Source organism: Myotis myotis, unplaced genomic scaffold, assembly GCF_014108235.1.
Source record: "Myotis myotis isolate mMyoMyo1 unplaced genomic scaffold, mMyoMyo1.p scaffold_m19_p_14, whole genome shotgun sequence".
Lineage (NCBI taxonomy): Eukaryota > Metazoa > Chordata > Mammalia > Chiroptera > Vespertilionidae > Myotis > Myotis myotis.
The window spans coordinates 37591034-37611036 of NW_023416318.1; the positions used below are offsets into that span (position 1 = coordinate 37591034).

Genomic DNA, 20003 nt, shown 5'->3' on the forward strand with positions numbered 1-20003 from the left:
TTATAGGCAATGCCATATTCATGAAGAAAAGCTAAGAAAGCTCCATTTTGATTCCCCAAGTGTGCTTTTCAAGATGCAGCCTTGCTCCTTAAACCAGAGAGGTGGGTAAATACCAACTAGGAGAACTGACACTGCCCCTCCCTTCCTCGCCTTGTCAGACATCACGAATTGATTTTAGCATCTCTTTCTTTGAGGGCCTCCGAATTTTCATATGCTTCTTCAGGCAGTCACTACCAGCTGATCTGCCCTGGCAACACCCTATCCACCATCCCAGGCCCAAGGCTTTCAGGGTGGCACTGGGGTGAAGGCAGTGTAATTAATTGCAAACATTCATAGATCTGGAGAGAGAATTCTTTTCTTCTGCACTTTGTTCCTTCGTATGAAAAAGTTCCCCAATTTCTGGCAGATCACTTGCAGCTGGGGCAGGACTTGGCATTGTGAATGTGGAGGCTAAAATGAATGTTTTGTGGACACCTCGTAGGAGATGGAGAGGTGAAGGAAGGTGGCCTTGGACAGCTTCTCCGAAACTTCCTATCTTGCTTTGTTCTTTGGATCATCTGGGGACATTCCAGCAAGACTTTGGTCATTACCTGCAGCTGAGCCTCGCCCACGCGGCCTGTGTGAAGGGGCAAGGTTGCCAGAGTGCCACGGCAGGACATCTGAATTTCGAGAAGGAATATATCTGACAAGGAGGACTCCTCCCGGATCCCTGAGCACAGATTCATAATCAGCCCAGCAGCCATTGCTGACAGAGGCCTCTCACACACCCTGCATTTCAGGGAAAAGCCGCCCACTGAGAGCTACCAGCCTTGGGCACTGTGCTCCCGCTCCTGAGTCAGCCCTTATGAGGGAGTTCCCGGTATCCTCTCTAACCAATGGCCTGGGACCTGCCCCCTCTGATCCGAAGGGTTTAGCTGTAGTCTCATTTGCCTCAGGCCAATCAGAGCAGCTCGGGAAGGGCCAATCACAATGCACGATTCTGACCAGTCAGGACTGTGCTATTTGGACCAATCAGAACTGTAAGATTTGGAGCCCTTATTTACATAAAAATGGACCAATCGGGAACCAGGGTGGGGTGGGGCTTTATAAAAAGCCGCCTCCCCTTTATCTCACAGGAGCCCACTTGCAGTTTTCACCTGAGGCTGAGTTCTTGGGTTTGCAAACTTCTCCCGAATAGAACCCCCCCCCCCCAGTTTGAGGACTATTGTTGACATTTCCCCACAGGGGCCACCCGTTCTGAAGGAAGCAGATACGGGCAAGGCCTCTATCTTGGAGTCTGGCGTGGAGAGTGCCCGTACCAGACCTGAAACGGCTTTCACTCAAGGTAATTATCCCGAGCTAGGCGTGGAGTTTGGTCAAAGACAATTTTCTAGAGGAACTTGTTTCTACAAACGCGTAGTTGTGAATGTTCAGAGTCCCGTGAACATTGTGTTGAAAGCCAAAACAATTAATGAACTTCTCTTTAAAATAGAAAAAGTTCCGCACTGGGACTCGAGTTTTCACCCCTCGGCTGCCCAGAGAGGTCCAGAAGGCACCTGAGCACTTCCGAGTAACTTTCCAAGATCCTGGATTCCATGCTGCAGGATAGAAAATAGGGGAAAACATACAGGCACAAAATGCGGGAGCCGAAAAGATGGGCCTTGGAGGGCGGAAGAGGGAAACAGCTGAGGGGGAAGTGATGACTCACAGGTGAAGAGAGAGGAGAAAACAGGCCAGGCAGCTGTTCTGTAAGCAAGGGCAGGAGGGCTTGAGTCAGCAGACCCAGGGTCATGTGGCCTTGGCCTATTCCTTAACCTCTCTGAGTCTCACGACCTTCATTTGGGAAACGGAATACTAATGGAGGGTGTAATCAACTATGAAGATATCCATGTTCATCCCATAGCCAACTCCCAGTTATGATTGTCATTCAAGACCAATGCCTCCCAAACGAAGTGTGGGAGAAGGGCTTCCAAGTGCACATTTCTTTGACAATGTGAGTTTTGTGTGTTTTGAATGGCATGGCAAAGTGGTTCGGGGCACTTTGGGACTTCATAACGGATGTCTGGTTGGTCTTATTCTTGTCGTTAGAATTTCCCTCCCCAGCCTGGGGGTGCAAACGAAGTCTCGTGAACAAGAATTAATTACTCAGTGGTGTTGGCCTGCCCTCCCTGGCATAGTGCAGGCCCAGGTATTGAGGGAGTGGGGGTGTTTCTGAGGGACGTCCCAGATCTGCCCATGAACAAGCCTGCAGTCCTGCCAGGACAGTCTGGCTGCCCATGTGGCCAACTCCCCTTGAGGCTGCCATGGCTTCCCCCGTATTATGTTTCCAGAGATCTTTGCTAACTGTCCGGGATCAGAAGGGCGCCAGCATGAAAGGGCTGATTTTTCCACCCCAGGAGAATGCCCCCTCTCTGTAGGAAGAGACAGGCCTGTGGGTGTTCCAGGCCTTTCATTGAGGTCACAGGAGCTGGAAAGATCCCCTGAGTTTCCACCCTGCAGTAGCGCCCCAGTTCAAAGAGAGTATTCTCTCGGGAGAAATCCGAGTGACACTGCTACTTTGCCCTTCAGAAAACTTCATCTGCTCATTTATTTTGCTTGGTGTGTATCTTAGACGGTCATTACCACAGTGGTTTATAACCTTCGACTTGTCCCTGTTCCGTCTTTGGCTTTAAAATGCCACACAACACCCTCTATTGAGATTGGAAAGAAACTCCCTTTCACTCCAATTTCAGGGAGAACTTGTGGAGGACTGAGATAATTGGGGGGAAAATCAATATCATAATATCAAGATGCCTTGGGGATGTCAGACCAACAACAATTACAGTGATTTGGGGTCTTGTTTTGGTGTTTACACGGTTTCCATGGCTTCCAGACCCTCCCGGTTTCTGTGCCCTGGGCAGTCATGTAAAGGCTCTTTGTTGAGAACCCAGATTCCCATTTGCCATTAACCTGAATACACCCTGCTCACCTCAAGGAAGTGTGAAACTGAGGAGTCACAGAAAGGAGCCATTCAGCTGGAATTGTGTGCTTTTTTGTAAGAAAGTCTCAGCTGCCAAGCCGAGTATAGCATTTGCTTACTTGGGCAGCTTGTTTGCTACAGGCTCCGTTTGTGCAAGAGGATGGCAGGGATAAAGTTAAGCTCAGTATTTTTCAATTACGGGTGGATGGGGGGGGGGGGGGAGGAGAGAGAGAGAGAGAGAGAGAGACAGAGAGAGAGAGACAGAGAGAGAGAGACAGAGAGAGAGAGACAGAGAGAGAGAGAGAGAGAGAGAGACAGAGAGAGAGAGAGAGAGAGAGACAGAGAGAGAGAGACAGAGAGAGAGAGAGAGAGAGAGAGAGAGAGAGAGAGAGAGAGAGAAGGAAAACGAGCAAAGCCTGCATTGAAATTGTGGCGTTTTAGCCTTAGTTTTCAATGTGGATGGTTATCAAAATAGTACATTTACTATCCTCAGCCAGACCTTCATACTAAAAACAGAAATGGATCCCAGATCAGCACCTAAGCCTCCCTGAACGCCTTCACAGTTTCCAACCACTAATGGCCTGTAAACAAGTAGCATCTTGTAGCCATTGAGGCAAGAGAACTGGAAGGGAGTCTGAGAGAGACAGTCATTGGTTTTGTTGGGTAAAGCTAAGCAACACAGAGGAAGACTGTTTGTCAGCCTGCATCTGGTTTTCTAAACTCAGGGACTTGTGGCCATGCATCTGTCAGCACTTAAGACAGCTTGATGCTTCAAGGAATTTCAAAAGGTTATTCTTCGCAAGAACTATGGTTTGTTGGTGGCCCTGCGGAAGGAGGCTGTGTCGTGGGGTCAGTCTTTACTGGGTGGGAAGTCTCGCTTGGTTCCCTCTGCTGGGTGGTTCTGTTCAACAATTCCCAGAGGAAGATCATTGTGGAGGAGAGTAGCGTGAGGGGGTTAGCTGATTCTCCCGTCTCCCTGACCTTGGAGTTCATGAGCTACTCCAGTTTCTGTCCAAAAATTCCCCTTTTGCTCGAGCTACTGTGAATTGAGTTGCTGTTACTTGCAACCAGGAGAACTTGAACCAACACTACCTTCCATGGCCTGGTCCCTCCCTCTCCTCCAGCTTCATTTCCTGACACGCCTGCCTTGAGCTTTAAGATGTCCTTCTGTCTCCCTGTTTCATGCCTCCTTGCCTTGGCTCCCATCATTTGGCTCTCAAAAGAAATTTCAACAGTTGTACTGTTGATATTTGGCTCTGTTGACTAATGAGTTTGCCGACCACTGGCCTAGAACAATTCCCAGTGTGCAGCGCACACTCACTCTTAGGCACTACTGTGATTTGATTTCTCATGAGGTTGTTGGCAGTCACCCGTCACGCACTTTGTGCATAATCCCATGATATTAATTAGCAATTTTAATTGTTCATTTGTGTGTGGTTTCCTATTGAACTGTGAATCCCTCAGAGGCATCAGTTGAATAAATGTCTCTTTCCAAAGAATTGAATTCATGCTCTCAAGCATATTTCCTACTTGCTGCGTTTATGTGCTGGTAATCTAAGGGGAGAACTTTTCTTAAGATTGTGACTGGAAAATGATATTATTATTCGGAAACTCCTCTTTGAGGCTGAAAATCCTTGGCTACAGCAGCACTGTCCTCTTTATAAACCCGTGCCAATCCCCCGAGACCGCTGCCGGCAGACCTGCTTCATGGAACTTCGTCCTGTTCAAAGGGTTTAAAGAGAAACAAGAAATATCTGAACCCTGTCCGCGTGGCTGCAGACTTTTAGCAGAGCCTTGTCGCAAAACTCTTAGCAAAGAAACCCTTCAGAGAGCCCTCACTCCTGAGGGGTCGGACGTGAATGGAGTGTCGGCACTGTCCGCACCCAGAGAGGCTGGAGCAGTCGAGGCTCCTGGTCTGCTTGTTTGGTTGCCTGGGAGGGGGAAGGCATGAAGAGCTTTTCTGCTGAGACCACAGTTGAAGGAGTTGCCTTAGGAGATCGGCTCTGAGTCTGTAGGACCCAGGGAGCCCTGCAAAGGCTGGGCCGGAGCCCATGAATGTGCGGAACCAGGGTGTGTGTAGGATGGGGTGCGGGAGAGAGTGGGGGGCCTTCAGGCTCTGCAAGAAGGCGATCTAGTGAGTCGGTGGATTCGCAGACAGGAGACCTGAATTCCAGTTCTGTCCCTTCATGTCATATCTACACAACCTTCTTCCAGCCTGGGTTCCCTTTTTGCCATTGGAGGGTGTGACATGAGTTTTCTCTAAGGTTCTGCTTTTAGTGTAAGATTTCAGTGTCTCCCCAGCAGCGTTGGGCACAGTTTAGGTTGAGCAAGGCGGCATTTATATCCAAGCCTTCCGTGTCACCCATCACCAGTAGGACCTTTATCTCTAAACTGCTCTGTGCAAACCAGACCTGACCCAGCCCCACTCCCACCCCAGCCTTCCCACCACATTGTGAGGAGCTGCTCTCTGTTGTCTGTGAGCTCCCGGAAGCCTCACCCCTTTCTTGCCTCCACTTACCTGAAGCCTGGTTGTCTTCTGCGCCTTCCTGAGTGGGGGCTGTGCTCTCTCACCCCTTGGACTTCAGGCCTGGAAGGGATAGATCTGCTCCTCGCCCCCATTGCTCTCCCAAGCTCCTTTTTTTCTTCCCTCAAAGCACCCTGCTCCCTGGAGCTCTAGCCTCAGCCCTCCACTCCTGTCACTGCTGCCTTCTCCCAACCTCCCAGTCACCTCCTTTCACTTGCTGAGCCTACCAAGCTGGGTTCCCTCTTTCCTTTTACATCCTGACTCCCCTCACCATCTTTGGTGACTTGAACACCCACATAGACAATTCTAATGACACCGTAGCCATGGGCACCTCATTTCTGGGGATGCCTTCCTCCACACTCCAACAGTTATTGACAACAAACATAGAGACAGTGGGCCCATTGGAGGAGGTTCCATTTATCTTCAAAATTATAATTTCTATAACTGGGGTGACTGTATTTATTTCCCAAACTGGGATAATTTTGCGAATGAAAGAGGATACCAGAGTAATTAAAAGTATATTATTTTTGGAAATATTTACTTATTGATGACAAACGGTTTTTATACTAAGGCCCCTATAAAATAATTATACTCCAAAACTATTTTCCAAAAGAACATTTTTCTTTTTTTCAAAGAACATTTTTCTTAAAATAATAAATTACTTGTGTGTGTACATTGAAAAAAGAAACAAACTCCTTTATATTGATTATCTACATGTTTAAAAATATAGGCTGAGTAACTGTTCGTAGTACTTATTGAAGTTCTTTGATTAGTTTCTGAGCAGAATCTGTCATTAATCGTGTGTCACTGGTGTCTTTACAAAGAATTTCCTTTTTTTTGAAAAATAGTTTTCATATTTTGAAGTTTTTGAACGTATTTGTGTACAATTGCCTTTACAGTTAAATTTATGGTTAATAAATTTGAAATTGCTGACACTGTTAATTGATTCTTCTCTGTAGCCCACATTTAAAATTGTTATACTCTCTCTCCAGGTACTGAGAGATTTGATAAGCTTTATGCAAATTCTGCTAAACGGATGATGACTTTAATTCAAAATGTTTTATGTAAATCTTTTGTGCCAGGTATTTACACAGGTATTACCTTTTTGCCTCCATTCGGAGTAGCATGCTTCAACACACATTTTTTACAAAACATAACTTGCTGAATGTCATCTGTTTGTGAATCTACTGAATGTTTCCCAGTTGCACATGATTTTACATCTTAACACATGAGTCCTTCGCAGAAGCTGGAAGCAAAAAGTGGAGTTCAACCAAACCATCCCAACGTAATGCTATTAATGATAATGTCTAGATAACAAATAGAAACATCCAGGACAAATGCTAAACTGGATGGGACCCAAACAGGGCTCCCGCAGGAAACAGCTGTAGCACTGACTGCTCAGAGGGAGCTCAGTGGTTCTCAATTCTGATAACATCTCAGCCCCACAGAGAACCCTTCAGACACGCTGGTGTTCAGGCTCCATTCCCAGACCCGAGTTCACTGGACTGGGATGGGGACTGGGAACCAGCGTTTTAGTCTTCACGTGATTCTAATACGCAGCCTGGGCTGAGAGCCTCTGTACCTGCTTTTAAGCCAGACCGACTGGTTCTCTGGGGCCGGCCCCCAGTCGGCCCTAAAACTAGCGGTTGCCAGCACAGTGTCTCTGCCCCTTGGGTGTGTCGTCGCCCTGAGCTGGGCGTGAGTGCACTGCAAGTGCTCTGGGGAAGGAGAAGAGCAGAGGGTGGCCCTGCCACAAACACTGAACTGCTACCCATGACACAGAATGATCACATGTATCCTTTTAAATATTTAATTAAGCAACTCCTACATTGTCAGGACAAAAATGAAACTTGTTGAGGGTTACAGAGTTCTAATGACAAGTAAAAAAAAACCTCACAAAAGCTTTGGTTAAGCCTGTCTTAAGTGCTGCCCTCTATTCTGAATAGTTATTTTGAAAACAGTTGTCAAAACATAAAACTCTCAGCATCCTCAAAAGGATGTATCATTTTGGCTCATTTCTACAAATTCATGATCATCTTCCTAGCTCCAAGTTTTGAAATAGGAAAAAAGCACACTGGCAAAGAATAGTAATGACACGGCATTTCTCCAGCCCACATGCCTCCTGCCCCGTGCGTGCCCGTGAAGCGTTGGAGGCTGTCCCAGCGGGAGGCAGGGCAGCGGCATTTGCCCGCTCCGAATTCAGTTCCGAGGCTGTGAGTTGAACTCGGTACAAATGTTCTGGATGACCTTTGGGACCAATTTGTAGAGGTTGTCAAACTCGTCCACAAAGAAGGCGTGGTCCTTGGCTGGGTGAGTGGCGATGACATCCAGCTCGTCCTGTGCAGCCCAGGCGATGCCTACTGCATAGGTGATCACTCCTGTGGGGACAAAGTTTCCATGAAGCAGATGGAAATTTCCAGGCAGAGGCACGGCTCATGAATCCTTGCCTTCCTGTTGCTCTGCTGGCAGCCAAATCCAGAATCAGAAATGTGCCCCAAAGCATGAACATCTGCTATATACTCACAGTAACCAACTTGATACAGTTGCTATCTCACCGGAGGTTATAGTCTTTTGAGGAAAAAAAACCCCACAACAGATAAATGCAGTAAATGCTTGATCAGAATTTCCTATCCATGAGCAGCAGAGGGGATGATATTTTGGGACAAGTGAAACTTTTGCTGCCATGCAGACCATACCACATGGCACAAGCCCGCTCTACCTGCGTGAGGAGCCACACAAAATATCAGTCTTAAATGCATCAAAAAGGCAGTTCAAGATCTTTTTAACTAAGACAGTGGCATTGGATGACTTTAGGCTTTATAAGCCATGAACTCCAAGCTCATCCCCAGAGCAGGGACACTGTACGAGGACCTGGAGAGACAGCCACTCAGGACGTGCTCCATCGTCGCCATGAAGGGAGGGTTTCAGGATACGTCAGTGGCCAACAGTGTTAAATAATGCAAGGAGGTCATGTAAGATGAAAACAAAATAGTGCTCAATGGATTTAGAAAAAAACAAAGAGACATTGGTAGCCTGGAGAGAGCAGTTTCAGGGGAGTAGATGCCGAAGAAACCAAATGAATTGCTGTGCGTTGAGAGTGAAAAAGGAATGGAGATACGGGGCAGCACATACAGCTGACCCTTTCCAGCGGTGGGGCTGTAAGGGGAGGAGGCTGGAGCATGGGGCCAAAGAACATTTTTTATTTTTTAGGAAGGGAGAGGCTCGAGGATGTCTAGATGCAAATAGTGGGATTAAAGGGGTGGGACTACAGCAGGGAGCGAGGTGCCCGGGGAGCAGAGGACAGATTCAGAGACGAGGCGTCTCCTCTCCAGGGGGAAATCAGGGACACTGGTGTATGGTTCTTGATTTGGGGTGGGGGCAGCTGGCCAGCAGGCACATGACCTTACTGTACAAAAGCCTATTCCCAGGCCACCTTCAGGCTGGCCAGAGTGGGGTGAGCAAGATGCTGTGAAACAGGCCTCTGTCCCTCAGCCACGCACAGTGGCCCATGTCATGATCTCCAGCGTCCTCTGGGTGCCCTGTCCTGACTGGAGAGCCATCCACACCTCACGGGGTTCTGGTCTAAGCTGCTTTTCAGTTGTGGCTCATTAAACGGCATTTAGGCTGCCAGTCCCTTTGCTTACCTTTCCGGGGTCTTCTCTGAATATCGCCTACATTGGGAACACCCAGCTTTGGGCCTTAACATGCTGGCAAGTGGCAGAGGAACAGCTTTGCGGCAGAATGGGGCTGGCTTAGACTGACTAAGCTCTCATTTCCGCTCAAAGTTGGAAAGGCTGTCCCCTCACCCCAATAGAAATGCAAATGGTGTTAGAAATTCGGTTTTTCAGGTCCCTGAGCCCACCCTTGTAGAGAACCTTGTCCTGGCAATTCTGACAGATGGCTGCCCAGCCGTGACTGGGACACTCCCAGGGACATGGTATATGCCCTTGACCAGAATCAAACCTGGGACCCTTCAGTCTGCCGGCTGATGCTCTATCCACTGAGCCAAAACGGCTAGGGCTCTGCTTATGATTCTGAACGTTCTATTAAGTGGTAGACAAAAGCAAGACATAAAAAGACAGTCCCTTCCTCGTCCCACCGGCCCACTCAGCAGCAGACTGGTCAGGAGGGCCAACTCACCCTTGTGATGAGCAGCCATGGCCGGGATTCGGATGTCATCATAGGACTTCCCGTCGGTGATGAGGATCATTAGCTTCCTCTTGTTGGGCTTGGACTCCTTGAAGAGCTGCTCTAGGGCATAGTTGATGGCGGCGCCCGTGCTGGTCCCACCGCTCCAGTAGCCCACCCTCTTGATGGCATTGAGGATGTCAGGCTTGGTGCTGTACGTGTCAAACCCAAACTCCAGCCGCTGCTCGTAGGTGTACTGCACAGCCCCGATGCGTGTGTCCGTGTCTGAAATCTCAAACTCCCTGCTGAGGTTGGCCACGAACTGGAGGACGGTGCGGAAGTGGCCCGTCCCCACGCTGCTGGAGCCGTCGATGACAAAGCCCACGTCGGCCGAGTTGAAGCAGGTCTTGCTGCAGGCCAGCCGGTCGGTGTCGCAGACCCGCTTCACCAGGGGCTGCACGCTCTTGTGGAGACTGAGCCAGCTCGGCACGCTGATTGAGTAGAAGCCATTTGTCCTGCACACGGCCTGGAAGACAGAGGGGGCACACCTGCCAGGTCAGGGGTTAAAGCAGCCGTGGGCAAACTACGGCCCGCGGGCCAGATCCGGCCCGTTTGAAATGAATAAAACTAAAAAAATAAAAGACCGTACCCTTTTATGTAATGATGTTTACTTTGAATTTATATTAGTTCACACAAACACTCCATCCATGCTTTTGTTCCGGCCCTCCGGTCCAGTTTAAGAACACATTGTGGCCCTCGAGTCAAAAAGTTTGCCCACCCCTGGGTTAAAGTTTCCAGTCTGTCTCGATTACCCTGGACCCACCAGGGCAGGGAAGAAGCAAACAGACCCTTGTTTGCTACTCTAGTTAGTCCTCCTAAAGTTCTCTCTCTCTCGGTTCACCCGGTTTGGCACTGGCTGGGGCAGACCCCTGGTGCTTTCTCTGAACTCACTCCCACCCCGTCCTCAGCAGGGTCTCTGTGTGGTGGAGAGCCATCCATTAGCACGGGCTTTGGCTTCATATTTATGCCTCTGCAGAGTCGTTGGTTTATCTGTGCTGGGAGCCAGCTGTATGATTGGCGCTGGTGGGCACCAGGCATGGGAGGATTAAAGAATACTTTTGATCTGATGGAGAAAATGAGACACACACACGAGAGGCAGCGCCAGAAATGTCTCCAGAGCAGCCCTGGGCCCAGCGAGAAGGGGCCTCGCATGTGTCAGGGGTTACAGTCCATGCTTTCGGAGGGATTCTCATTAAATCCCCACCCTCCTCCTGCAAATTGGAATTATAACTCCTCTGCCATGACGGGACAAACCCAGGGCCAGCTGGCAAGGGACATCCCCAGTCCCTGAGACCAGAACATAAATCTCTCTGCCTTAAAAGCCCAATCTGTGTCCTCCAGACAACCCTGCCTCCGGGCACATGAATATTTATTTACTTGTGCCCAAGCTCGCTCCGGAAACACTGTAATGCAGCTGCGAATAAACACGGAGCCACCTGGTCGGTGAGCTCCTGGAAGTGACCCGGCTGGTCTTCCTAGAGAGGAGAATCGCAGACCTGCTGTCGCCAGATGAGCTGGTATAATTCACATTTTATTCAGAACAAAAAATAGCTGAACAGTGTCCCAAGAAATATTTTAAATTAGTTCATAAGAACCTAAATGGAGTTCATAAAGCTTTCCTTGGACGAGGTGACATTTGACATGAGTGTGGAGGCTGAGCTGAAATCCAGCCGATGGATGGAGAGGAGAGACTCCCCCCCGGCAGCCTGAGTAAAATCATGGTGGGAGAGAGCAGTGGTGCTGGGTGTGGACAGACGCCCGTGGCTGGAGCCCAGGGCCTGTGTGTGGGAGTCACAGCAGAGAGTCAGGAGCAGCATTTGAAAGCATGATCTCCCTGACCTGGCTCAGTACCACCTTTTCCTTGTTCATCAGCGTGGTTAACCTGCAGTGTGCATGCATGCACATGTGTGAGCTAGTGTATGGTGCCCGTGTGCATGTTCATGGGAAGGCTCACTGGCTGCCTGGCTCAGGTCCCTTGCACTGTGGAGGAGCCTCTTTGTGGGACCTGGGGACACTGCTCCTCCCAAGCTGCTGGCCTCAGCGCCCCAGCTGCTGTGGGGTTTTGCTTTCAGAGGGCCATTCCTGGCTCCAGATGTACTAGTCCCTCACTGGAGACCTCCTGCCTAGACGTGAGCTTAAGGTTTGTTTGGAGGAACAAGAAAAACAGCCCCGAAGGCTATTACAGCTTTGCAAAGTGCAGAGAATCCTTGCGATGGGTGGGTCTCTGGCTGTTACATACCTTGCTTGCGAAGTTGGGCTCCATCACGTACGGTTTCTCATGTTCAGCGGCGCCTTCCATGGTGATGAAGAAAATGTTGATTCCTGACTCTCTCGCAAGCCGGGAAGCTTCCTCCACCTTGTCTGTGGGCCAGCCATCCACCAGCACCACAGCCACGTTGGGAGCGCCGCCTCTGTTTCCGTTGGCTTTGGAAAAGAAGTTCTTGGTCACAAAGGAGATGGCCCGGCCTGGAAGAAAAACAAAAGTCAAGCTTGGAGTGATTATAATGATAGGAATAGATCGTAACAGCATAAAGAGGCCCAGAAAAACGCTCTCATTCCCTCCCTTGTTTCTTGCTTTGTTTGCCGCGTTCACTATTTTTAGCTCAGTAGCTTATGCAAATTTGCAATGGTGTGCAGCCATCACCAATATCCATTTCCCTCTGCAGTCTCCCTTTAAGCCTTTGATTTCTGATTGTCTCATATTAAAAAAAAAAGAGGGGACCAGCAAGCAGGTAAGAAAACTTTCTTGGGAACAAAGAAGCCCCACGAAGCCCATTAGCTGGTCCCATCTTGTTTTCCAGAGCACGGAGCGGGGGGAGCCTACCGAGTGACCGGACCACCTGCCTGCCTTCCTGCAGCTTGAGGGGAGCCTGGGGCTACAGGGGCTGCTGGGCGTGGAGGGCTGCATTCCGGATTCATGGTCCCTTCTATCCAGCTCCATGCCAGGGGTACAGGTGTGGCTTGCCAGGGCACTGTGAACACCCACTAAGAGCTGAGGCACTGCGTTAATCCTGTTGCCTGTTGGCTGTGTGGCCCCAGGTCACTGCCTGTCTCTGTGCCTGGATTTCCATGACAACACACTGCCTCAGCTGAGCGTAACTGTCGTGACTAAGGGAGCCTCCAGCATGCCTTTCCCAAGCGCATGCTTTATACTGCCAAGGGTCTCAGGAAATTTTTGGAGTCAATTGGGGTGACTGTCCCAGTTTGCCAGGACTTTCCCAGTTTCAGCACTGAAGGCCCATATGCTCCCAGGCCCACTGGGATGACTGGTCACCCTCAAGTCAGCATAGCTGCATATAGTGAGTGAGACAAAGCCCTTAACCTGGGGTCTGTGGATCCCTAGGGCACTGGAGGTGTGTATACATGAATCCCCTGAAATGATTCAGTGTTTTGTATGTATAAGTATCTATTTGGGTTGAAGGGTCATAGCTTTCAGGGGATTCTTAAAGGGTCTTCAATCTAAATGAAAGTTAAGAACTACCTTCTTAAGGCTTTAGGATTAATGTCATTACAGCCAACACTTTTCTGGTTTTGGTCAGCTTCCTGACTTTACCGGCCAGAACAATCGTATCTGTCAAGTGAAAGGATCAGCTGGTTACATGTGCAGTTGCTGGAGAAATGTCTTAGAGATCCCACGCGAGCTGGCTGCTCAGAGAAAACCTTGGCTGCTGAGAACTGCTTTCATAACTAAAGCATAACTTCCCTCAAGGCCCAAGGGCCTTTGGCATATGGGTGATGACGATGCTTGATCATACTGAATCTGTGATCATACTTGAGATATGATAGATACTGTGTGAATCATTCCTTGACGTATTACCATTTTTTGTCCTATCTATGATGCTAGAAAACAATCATGTAGAAAGAGAATCCTGGTAGGAAGACAGAACGAATCCGGATCACATACCTACGTTAGACAGCCCTCCTCGCTGGGTGATTTTCTCTATGGCTGCTTTCAGATCTCGGGAACTCATGTGAGTTTTGAGGTTGAATTGGGTAGCAGGGTTATCTCTGAGGAGCCAGAACAAGAAATAAAAATTAGGTGAACAGTTATTACCGGTGGAGGAAAGCAGAAATCATGGCGGATTCTTTCCTGTACACCAAGCATGTCAGACTCGCAGCCCGTGGGCGGCATGCCTCATTTATTTGCCCCATATTAGCCTTTGAGTTTGGCATGCTTGATGTACACGTAGAGTGGAAGCTGCTTCAATGAAGTACCCCACTGTGGACAGAAGTAACGGTGAGACAGGAGGATGGGCTCCTCCCAGTGTGTGCGAGGAAAGCAGGCTGGCTCAGGCTTCAGAACATGTGGGTTCTAGTTTTGACTGTTATTTCTTAGCTGTGTGACCTTGAGAAATCATTTAACTCCTCCGGGCTTCAGCTTCTTCATCTGGTAAAAACAAAGACCATAGTGCTCATATTGCTAAAAAGCAGGACTGTTTTCAAGTGGGGTTTTGCAAATGTCAGGCTGTTCCCAGGCTGCCCCAAACCCTCCTCTCCAGAAAGAGTCTAGCTGCTGGCCACTCCCTGGGTTACCTCTGCACTGGAATGAATCTTAGTGGTGTCCAACAAAGACATCCCTTCAGCTTTTTCATGTTGTGGCTCCCGTGACTGGGTGAGAATATTCACCTCTCACCCAGGGGGTCAGCATCTCCTTGATTGAAGCCTGACAAAGATGAGCCCGAGAGGAGCTGGGGCGAATGAAGTGGAAAAACGGGGGGTAATCCTTCTCCAGAGAGGAGCCTCCGTGGGGAAACAACAGCCTTGGGAGCAGCTGGGCAGAGTGTGGCAGACCCGCATGCGCAGGTGGGAGAGGGGTGCTGCCAGGGGTGTGTGCGCCCACGCCCAGGAGCGAGTGCGGGTGAGCAGTAAGACCCCATCTTAGGAAGCACCGACAAGGCTGTTGGCAGGGCTCCGTGGGAGTGAGACGTCTAAGGTCCCACAGAGCCCCTAGACTCCAGGCAAGGCTGCACCTGGTTCAATGCTCTAATGCCGCTGTCTCCGACTTCTTCATAGGTTTTCAGTAAGCGTCCCTGCAAATTGTGTGGCTGCTCCTGGCTGCAGGTTGCTAAGTCTCCAAGGAGAGTGTGAAGGAGACTTTAGAAAGCAGCCTTATCTCAGTTAATACAATTACAGCGGCTACAACTCGGGACACGGCATCACCAAGCTGCCCAGCGCCAGTTTATACTGAAATTAAGGTCTTTACACCAATTAATGGCTGTCCACAACCACTGGCCAGTGTACATATGAACTAAAATTTCTAGATTTGGGGAGAAACAAAGGCTGTATGTGCTTAGATAAATGCAATCACTGGAAACATCTATATGACCTGGGAGATTATATGTATACTAGAGGCCTGGTGCACAAAATTTGTGCACTTGGGGGGGAGGGAGGGTCCCTCAGCCTGGCCTGTGCCCTCTTGCAGTCTGGGACCCCTCGGGAGATAACGACCTGCTGGCTTAGGCCTGCTCTTGGGTGGCAGAGGGCAGGCCCAATCCCTAGGTGCAGCCCCTGGTCGGGCTCAGAGCAGGGCCGATTGGGGAGTTGGGGCGCCGCCCCTGTCATGCACAGAGCAGGGCAGATCGGGAGGTTGCAATGCCACCCTCAGTCACGCTCAGGGTAGGACCTATTGGGGGGTTAGGGCACCGCCCCCTGTCACACTCAAGGCAGGGTCGATGGGGAGGTTGCGGCGCTACCCCCTGTCACGCACAGAGCAGGGCCAATCAGGGGGTTGGGGCGCTGCCCTCTGTCACTAACAGAGCAGGGCCCATCAGGGGGGTTGGGGCTCTGTACCCTGTCACGCAGAGAGCAGGGTCGATCAGGGGGTTGGGGAGCTCCCCCCTGTCACGCACAGAGCAGGGCCCACTAGGGGGTTGGGGAGCTTCCCCCGTCACTCACAGAGTAGGGCCGATAGGGGAGTTGGGGCACTGCCCCCTGTCACACACAGAGCAGGGCGGATCAGGGTGTTGGGGTGCCGCCACTGTCACACTCAGGGCAGGGCCGATCGGGAGGTTATGGCTCTACCCCGTCACACACAGAGCAGGGCCCATTGGGGGGCGGTTGGGGCGCCGCACCCTGTCTCACACAGAGCCGCAGGGCGATCAGGGAGCTCCCCCCTATCAGGCAGAGAGCAGGGCTGATCAGGGGGTTGGGGCACCTTCCCCTGTCACGAACAGAGCAGGGCGGATAGGGAGGTTGTCGCCCCGCCCCCTGTCACACACAGAGCCGCAGGGTGATCAGGGGATTTGGGCGCTGCCCCCTGTCAGGCTGATCCCAGTGTCGGGAGGCCTTTCGGCTCCACTGATCCCGGTGCTGGGAGGCATATTACCCTTTTACTATATAGGATAGAGGCCTGGTGCACGGGTGGGGGCCGGCTGGTTTGCCCTGAAGGGTGTCCTGGATCAGGGTGGGGGTCCCCACTGGGGTGCCTGGCCAGCCTGGGTGAGGGGATGATGGCTGTTTGCAGCTGGTCACACACCCTTCAGGGTGGGGGTCCCCACTGGGGTGCCTGGCCAGTCTGGGTGAGGGGCTGAGAGCTATTTTCAGGCTGGCGGGTGACTGAAGCTCCCAACCGCTCCTCTATTTCTTTTTTTTTATTCTGGGCCAGCTTTAGCTCTGAGGCTTGGCTCCGGCTCTGAGGCCTCGGCTGCTGAAAGCAGGTATCTGGCTTGTTTGGGTTCTATAATCGAAACACTGTTTCAACTCCAGCTCTGAGATCCTGGCTGGCTGAAAGCAGGTTTCTGGGGTTTTGTTTAGCTTCTATATTTATAACAATGTTTCAAACTGCAAGCTCAGAGGCCGGCAAGGCAGGCGGGGAATGTTGGAGTCCTCCGTCACTGAAGCAAGCAAGCCTCATGTTCGCTTCAAGCTGCCTGGCTGCCGGCCGCCATCTTGGCTGGCAGTTAATTTGCATATCGCCCTGATTAGCCAATGGGGAGGGTAGCAGAGGTACAGCTAATTACCATGTTTCTCTTTTATTAGATAGGATATATATATTTAAATGGGAGCTTTTCTGTTTATGAGTTCATTAAAAATGAAAAACTGAAAAATAAAAAAAGTAAAAGCAGCCTTTCCACAAACACCAAAAGTAGATCCAGGAAGAAGCAGCTTTAGACAGTTCCAGGTTGGAATTCGAAGGGGCCACAGTGCATGGAGCCTTAGAGGTCCTTCAGAGGACCTGAGAGGGGACAGTCTCTGCCTCCCTCCCTCCTTCCCTAGCTCCATCCCTGTTTGCTGACCTTCCTAGTTAGGTCAAAGTGACCTGTCAGAGGAGAACTTGTAAAGGGGCTGGAAAGATGACCCTCTGTATTCCGTTGTACTAGTAAGTACGAGAGGCATGGGCTGGTTCTTAGGCAAAACCAAGGCAGCTACCTTCAGGGAAGACTAAGGAAAGTTGAAAACAAGCTCAACCGAGGTGGATATTCGGAAAAATCCAAAGAGGTGCAGCGCTACCAGAGGAAAACCAAGTTCTACTTTAGGATTAAATTAGAAAAACAACTACACAACAAAACAGAGGCAGGCAGGGCAGAATGAGAATGACGCTTCTTCTAAAGGTCCTGATTTTGTATTTGTAATTTCATGTTATTTTCCTAAAAGGAACCCCAGATTGCATGCGTTTCAGGGTCCCTAAAGTCTGGATCTTCCCTTGGTGACCAAGAATAAGAACTTTTTTAGGGCCTAAAAGAAAAAGTTGAAACAACAACAACAACAAAATAATATTGGCTACAAAATAAGAAAAGGCAAAATTGATATGGACCATAAGATATATGTAATTGTTTACCAAATAACACTATATATATATATATACTTCTTTAGTTGTAAGAACTTTAGTTCATAAAACTTTAATTGTATTTGAAAATGATTTGTGGGCTCGATTTTCTCACTTGGAAAGATTTCCTGAGTGTGTCTGATGATTGTGGAGAAATCATACCTAATTATAATTTGTGTTGCTTGTAGACAAATAATTTAAAAAACAAAAGTATAAAACTTTCTTTCAAAAGTTTTTACAGAAAAAACATTATTTAGATGTGGAACCTAATTGCCTAGTCACATCCATGGTGTTCCCCCAGAACCCTGGGCTGAGGCCGTCTTGATGTTGATCACTTTGTAGAGCAATTGTTGATTACCCGTCTCTTTCCTATTCTACATAAACACTGGGGTCTCTGTTTTTTTGTGTGGTAGTTATCTTCTGTGAAGTCACTCAGAGCATCAAATTAGCAAATACTGGGCCATTGCTCCCAGGGGAAATACAGGGCTAGGTTCCTGTGGGCCTCTGGTTACAACATTTGCATCAGTAGATGAATACAGAAACTTGATTGATGTATGTTTCTGTTCGACGAAACCTAATTTAATATATGTTTCTTACAAATAATTAATTATATGAAATATTTCTGTATAATAAAACACTAGCTGAGAAGGGTTTAACATTTTCCTGACTCTGGGTAATGTTTACACAAATATCTTTGGCTTTCGGCCTCACAATGCCATCCACTATGCATTTTTAAAAAATCAGCTGTCATTTCATGAATTTATATGTTCAGCCACTTTTTCATAACTTCAACATGCACTATCGATGTTACGTTAGCACTTTCTAGAGCAGACTCATGCAGATCAGCAGATGTCCTTTCTTTTTCTAAATGTATCGTTAACCTTGAACTTACAACCAACAGCACTATAACTCATACTTAAAAGGAAACTTATCCAGCACTTGTGTTTTCTCCATAAGCACACCACAACCTTCTTGCACTTAGAAGCCTAGACTGGGGGGGTCATTGTATTTATTTAGGTTTTAAAATTGAGATATTACTGATATACAACATTGTATTTGTTTTAGGTGTACAATGTAGTGATTTAATACAAATATATATATTGTGAAATGATTACTGGAATAAGTTTGTTGAACATCCATCACTACACATAGTTATAATTTTTTTCTTGTGATGAAAACTTTTAAGGCCTCTTAGCAGTTTGTAAGTATATAGTACAGTATTGTCAACTGTAGTTGCCATGCCGTACTTCACATCCCTGGGACTGACTGATGTTATAACTGGAAGTTTCTACCTTTGACCACCTTCACCTATGCCATTGGGGGCCATTTTAAACAGTGAAATTACCACCAGAAAAGCACAAAAATGCAAAAAATGTGGCACTAAACAGGCTGTGAAAAGAATACTTGTTTAAGTATGAGCTGCAACAAGAAAGCAGAGCATGGCCTCGTTTGACCTCAGCGGGGAAGGTGTGTGTGTTAAAGGACTCAAAAACTTCCCCTGTGCGTGTCTACAAATGACCAGGAAAGTGCCACAAGTAACTGATTTTGGAGTTACAAATAAATGTTAGGGAGTCGGTGTTTTTGCAAACATGGAAGCGACTTGAGAACAGACACTGTGTCTTAGTATTTCCCACCCCCAGTGCTTATCAGACAGGGGTAATGGATAATTGTGCAATAACTAAGAAAGGAGGCTCACACGTCCGCTCCTCTCTTGGATCATCCCGGGGGGAGCTGCACTCTCTGCCTTGAGCTCCACGGATCACACTCACTCTGTATGACATCACTGAGGTAGATGAATCCATCTTCAGAGGCAGACACATGAGCTATTCATATGACCAATGAATAGATGCTTTTAATTTTATTTAATGTTATTTCTTTAAAAAATATTGCCTCCCATACTAGATGGTGAAGTCCTGAAGAACAGACTCTCTATCACATTTATTTATTTAATGTTACTGGATTGAAAGGTTGGATCAGAGGGCCTCTGAAACTCTTTCCAATTGCTAAACTGATGATTAGGGGCAAAACCACGGCTCATCCCCCAAGGGACTTATAGGCAAATGTGATCAAACCACTTACATGAATTTTACCTCATTATCCCCTGCAAATGGCAGAGTGCTTAGTACATGGGAAACACTCAATAAATCTTTATTAAGCTGTAATGCAATTAAATCATAGGAATGAATGATAAGTTTTTCACCTGCAGCCTGTGGCGGCTCTCGGTACCAGAGCACCTGGTGTGTGTCCTTTTCAGGATATATGGGCTGGTGGCCTGACACCCTAGCCTGGCTACTTTTAAAAGTTCAAAGAGCTATGCCACTATGTTTTTATGTAAACCTTTTAATTTTATTGCAAAATCTTATTAAAGGAAACCACATTTTTTTTTTTTTTTTTTACCCCTTAGCAATATCAAAGCTTTTCTTTGAAAATAAGAGGGGGGAAAAAGACATTTATAGCTCAAGGAGAAAATATAAAATTGGGTTATGTTTGAAAGAAGAGTTGGGACTAATGAAGAGACATTGTGGAGATCCAGAATTTGGCTGTGCATATAAAGGGATTATTTGTGCAATAGAAAACGGTTACCCTAC

General features: G+C 48.3%; 1 protein-coding gene across 3 annotated transcripts in view; it reads right to left on the reverse strand.

Annotated features, from left to right (window-relative positions):
• Window positions 1–7256: 7256 nt before the first annotated feature.
• VIT (vitrin) overlaps window positions 7257–20003 on the reverse strand; it is a 96072-nt gene continuing 83325 nt past the window's right edge. For all 3 annotated transcript variants that reach the window (XM_036334865.1, XM_036334864.1, XM_036334863.1), the window contains 4 exons: window positions 13555–13658; window positions 11890–12116; window positions 9603–10116; window positions 7257–7840 (listed from right to left, as the gene is read on the reverse strand). In XM_036334865.1, coding sequence (XP_036190758.1) covers window positions 7662–7840; window positions 9603–10116; window positions 11890–12116; window positions 13555–13658 — 1024 coding nt within the window. In that variant the 3' untranslated portion in view covers window positions 7257–7661. The remainder of the gene's footprint in view (window positions 7841–9602; window positions 10117–11889; window positions 12117–13554; window positions 13659–20003) is intronic.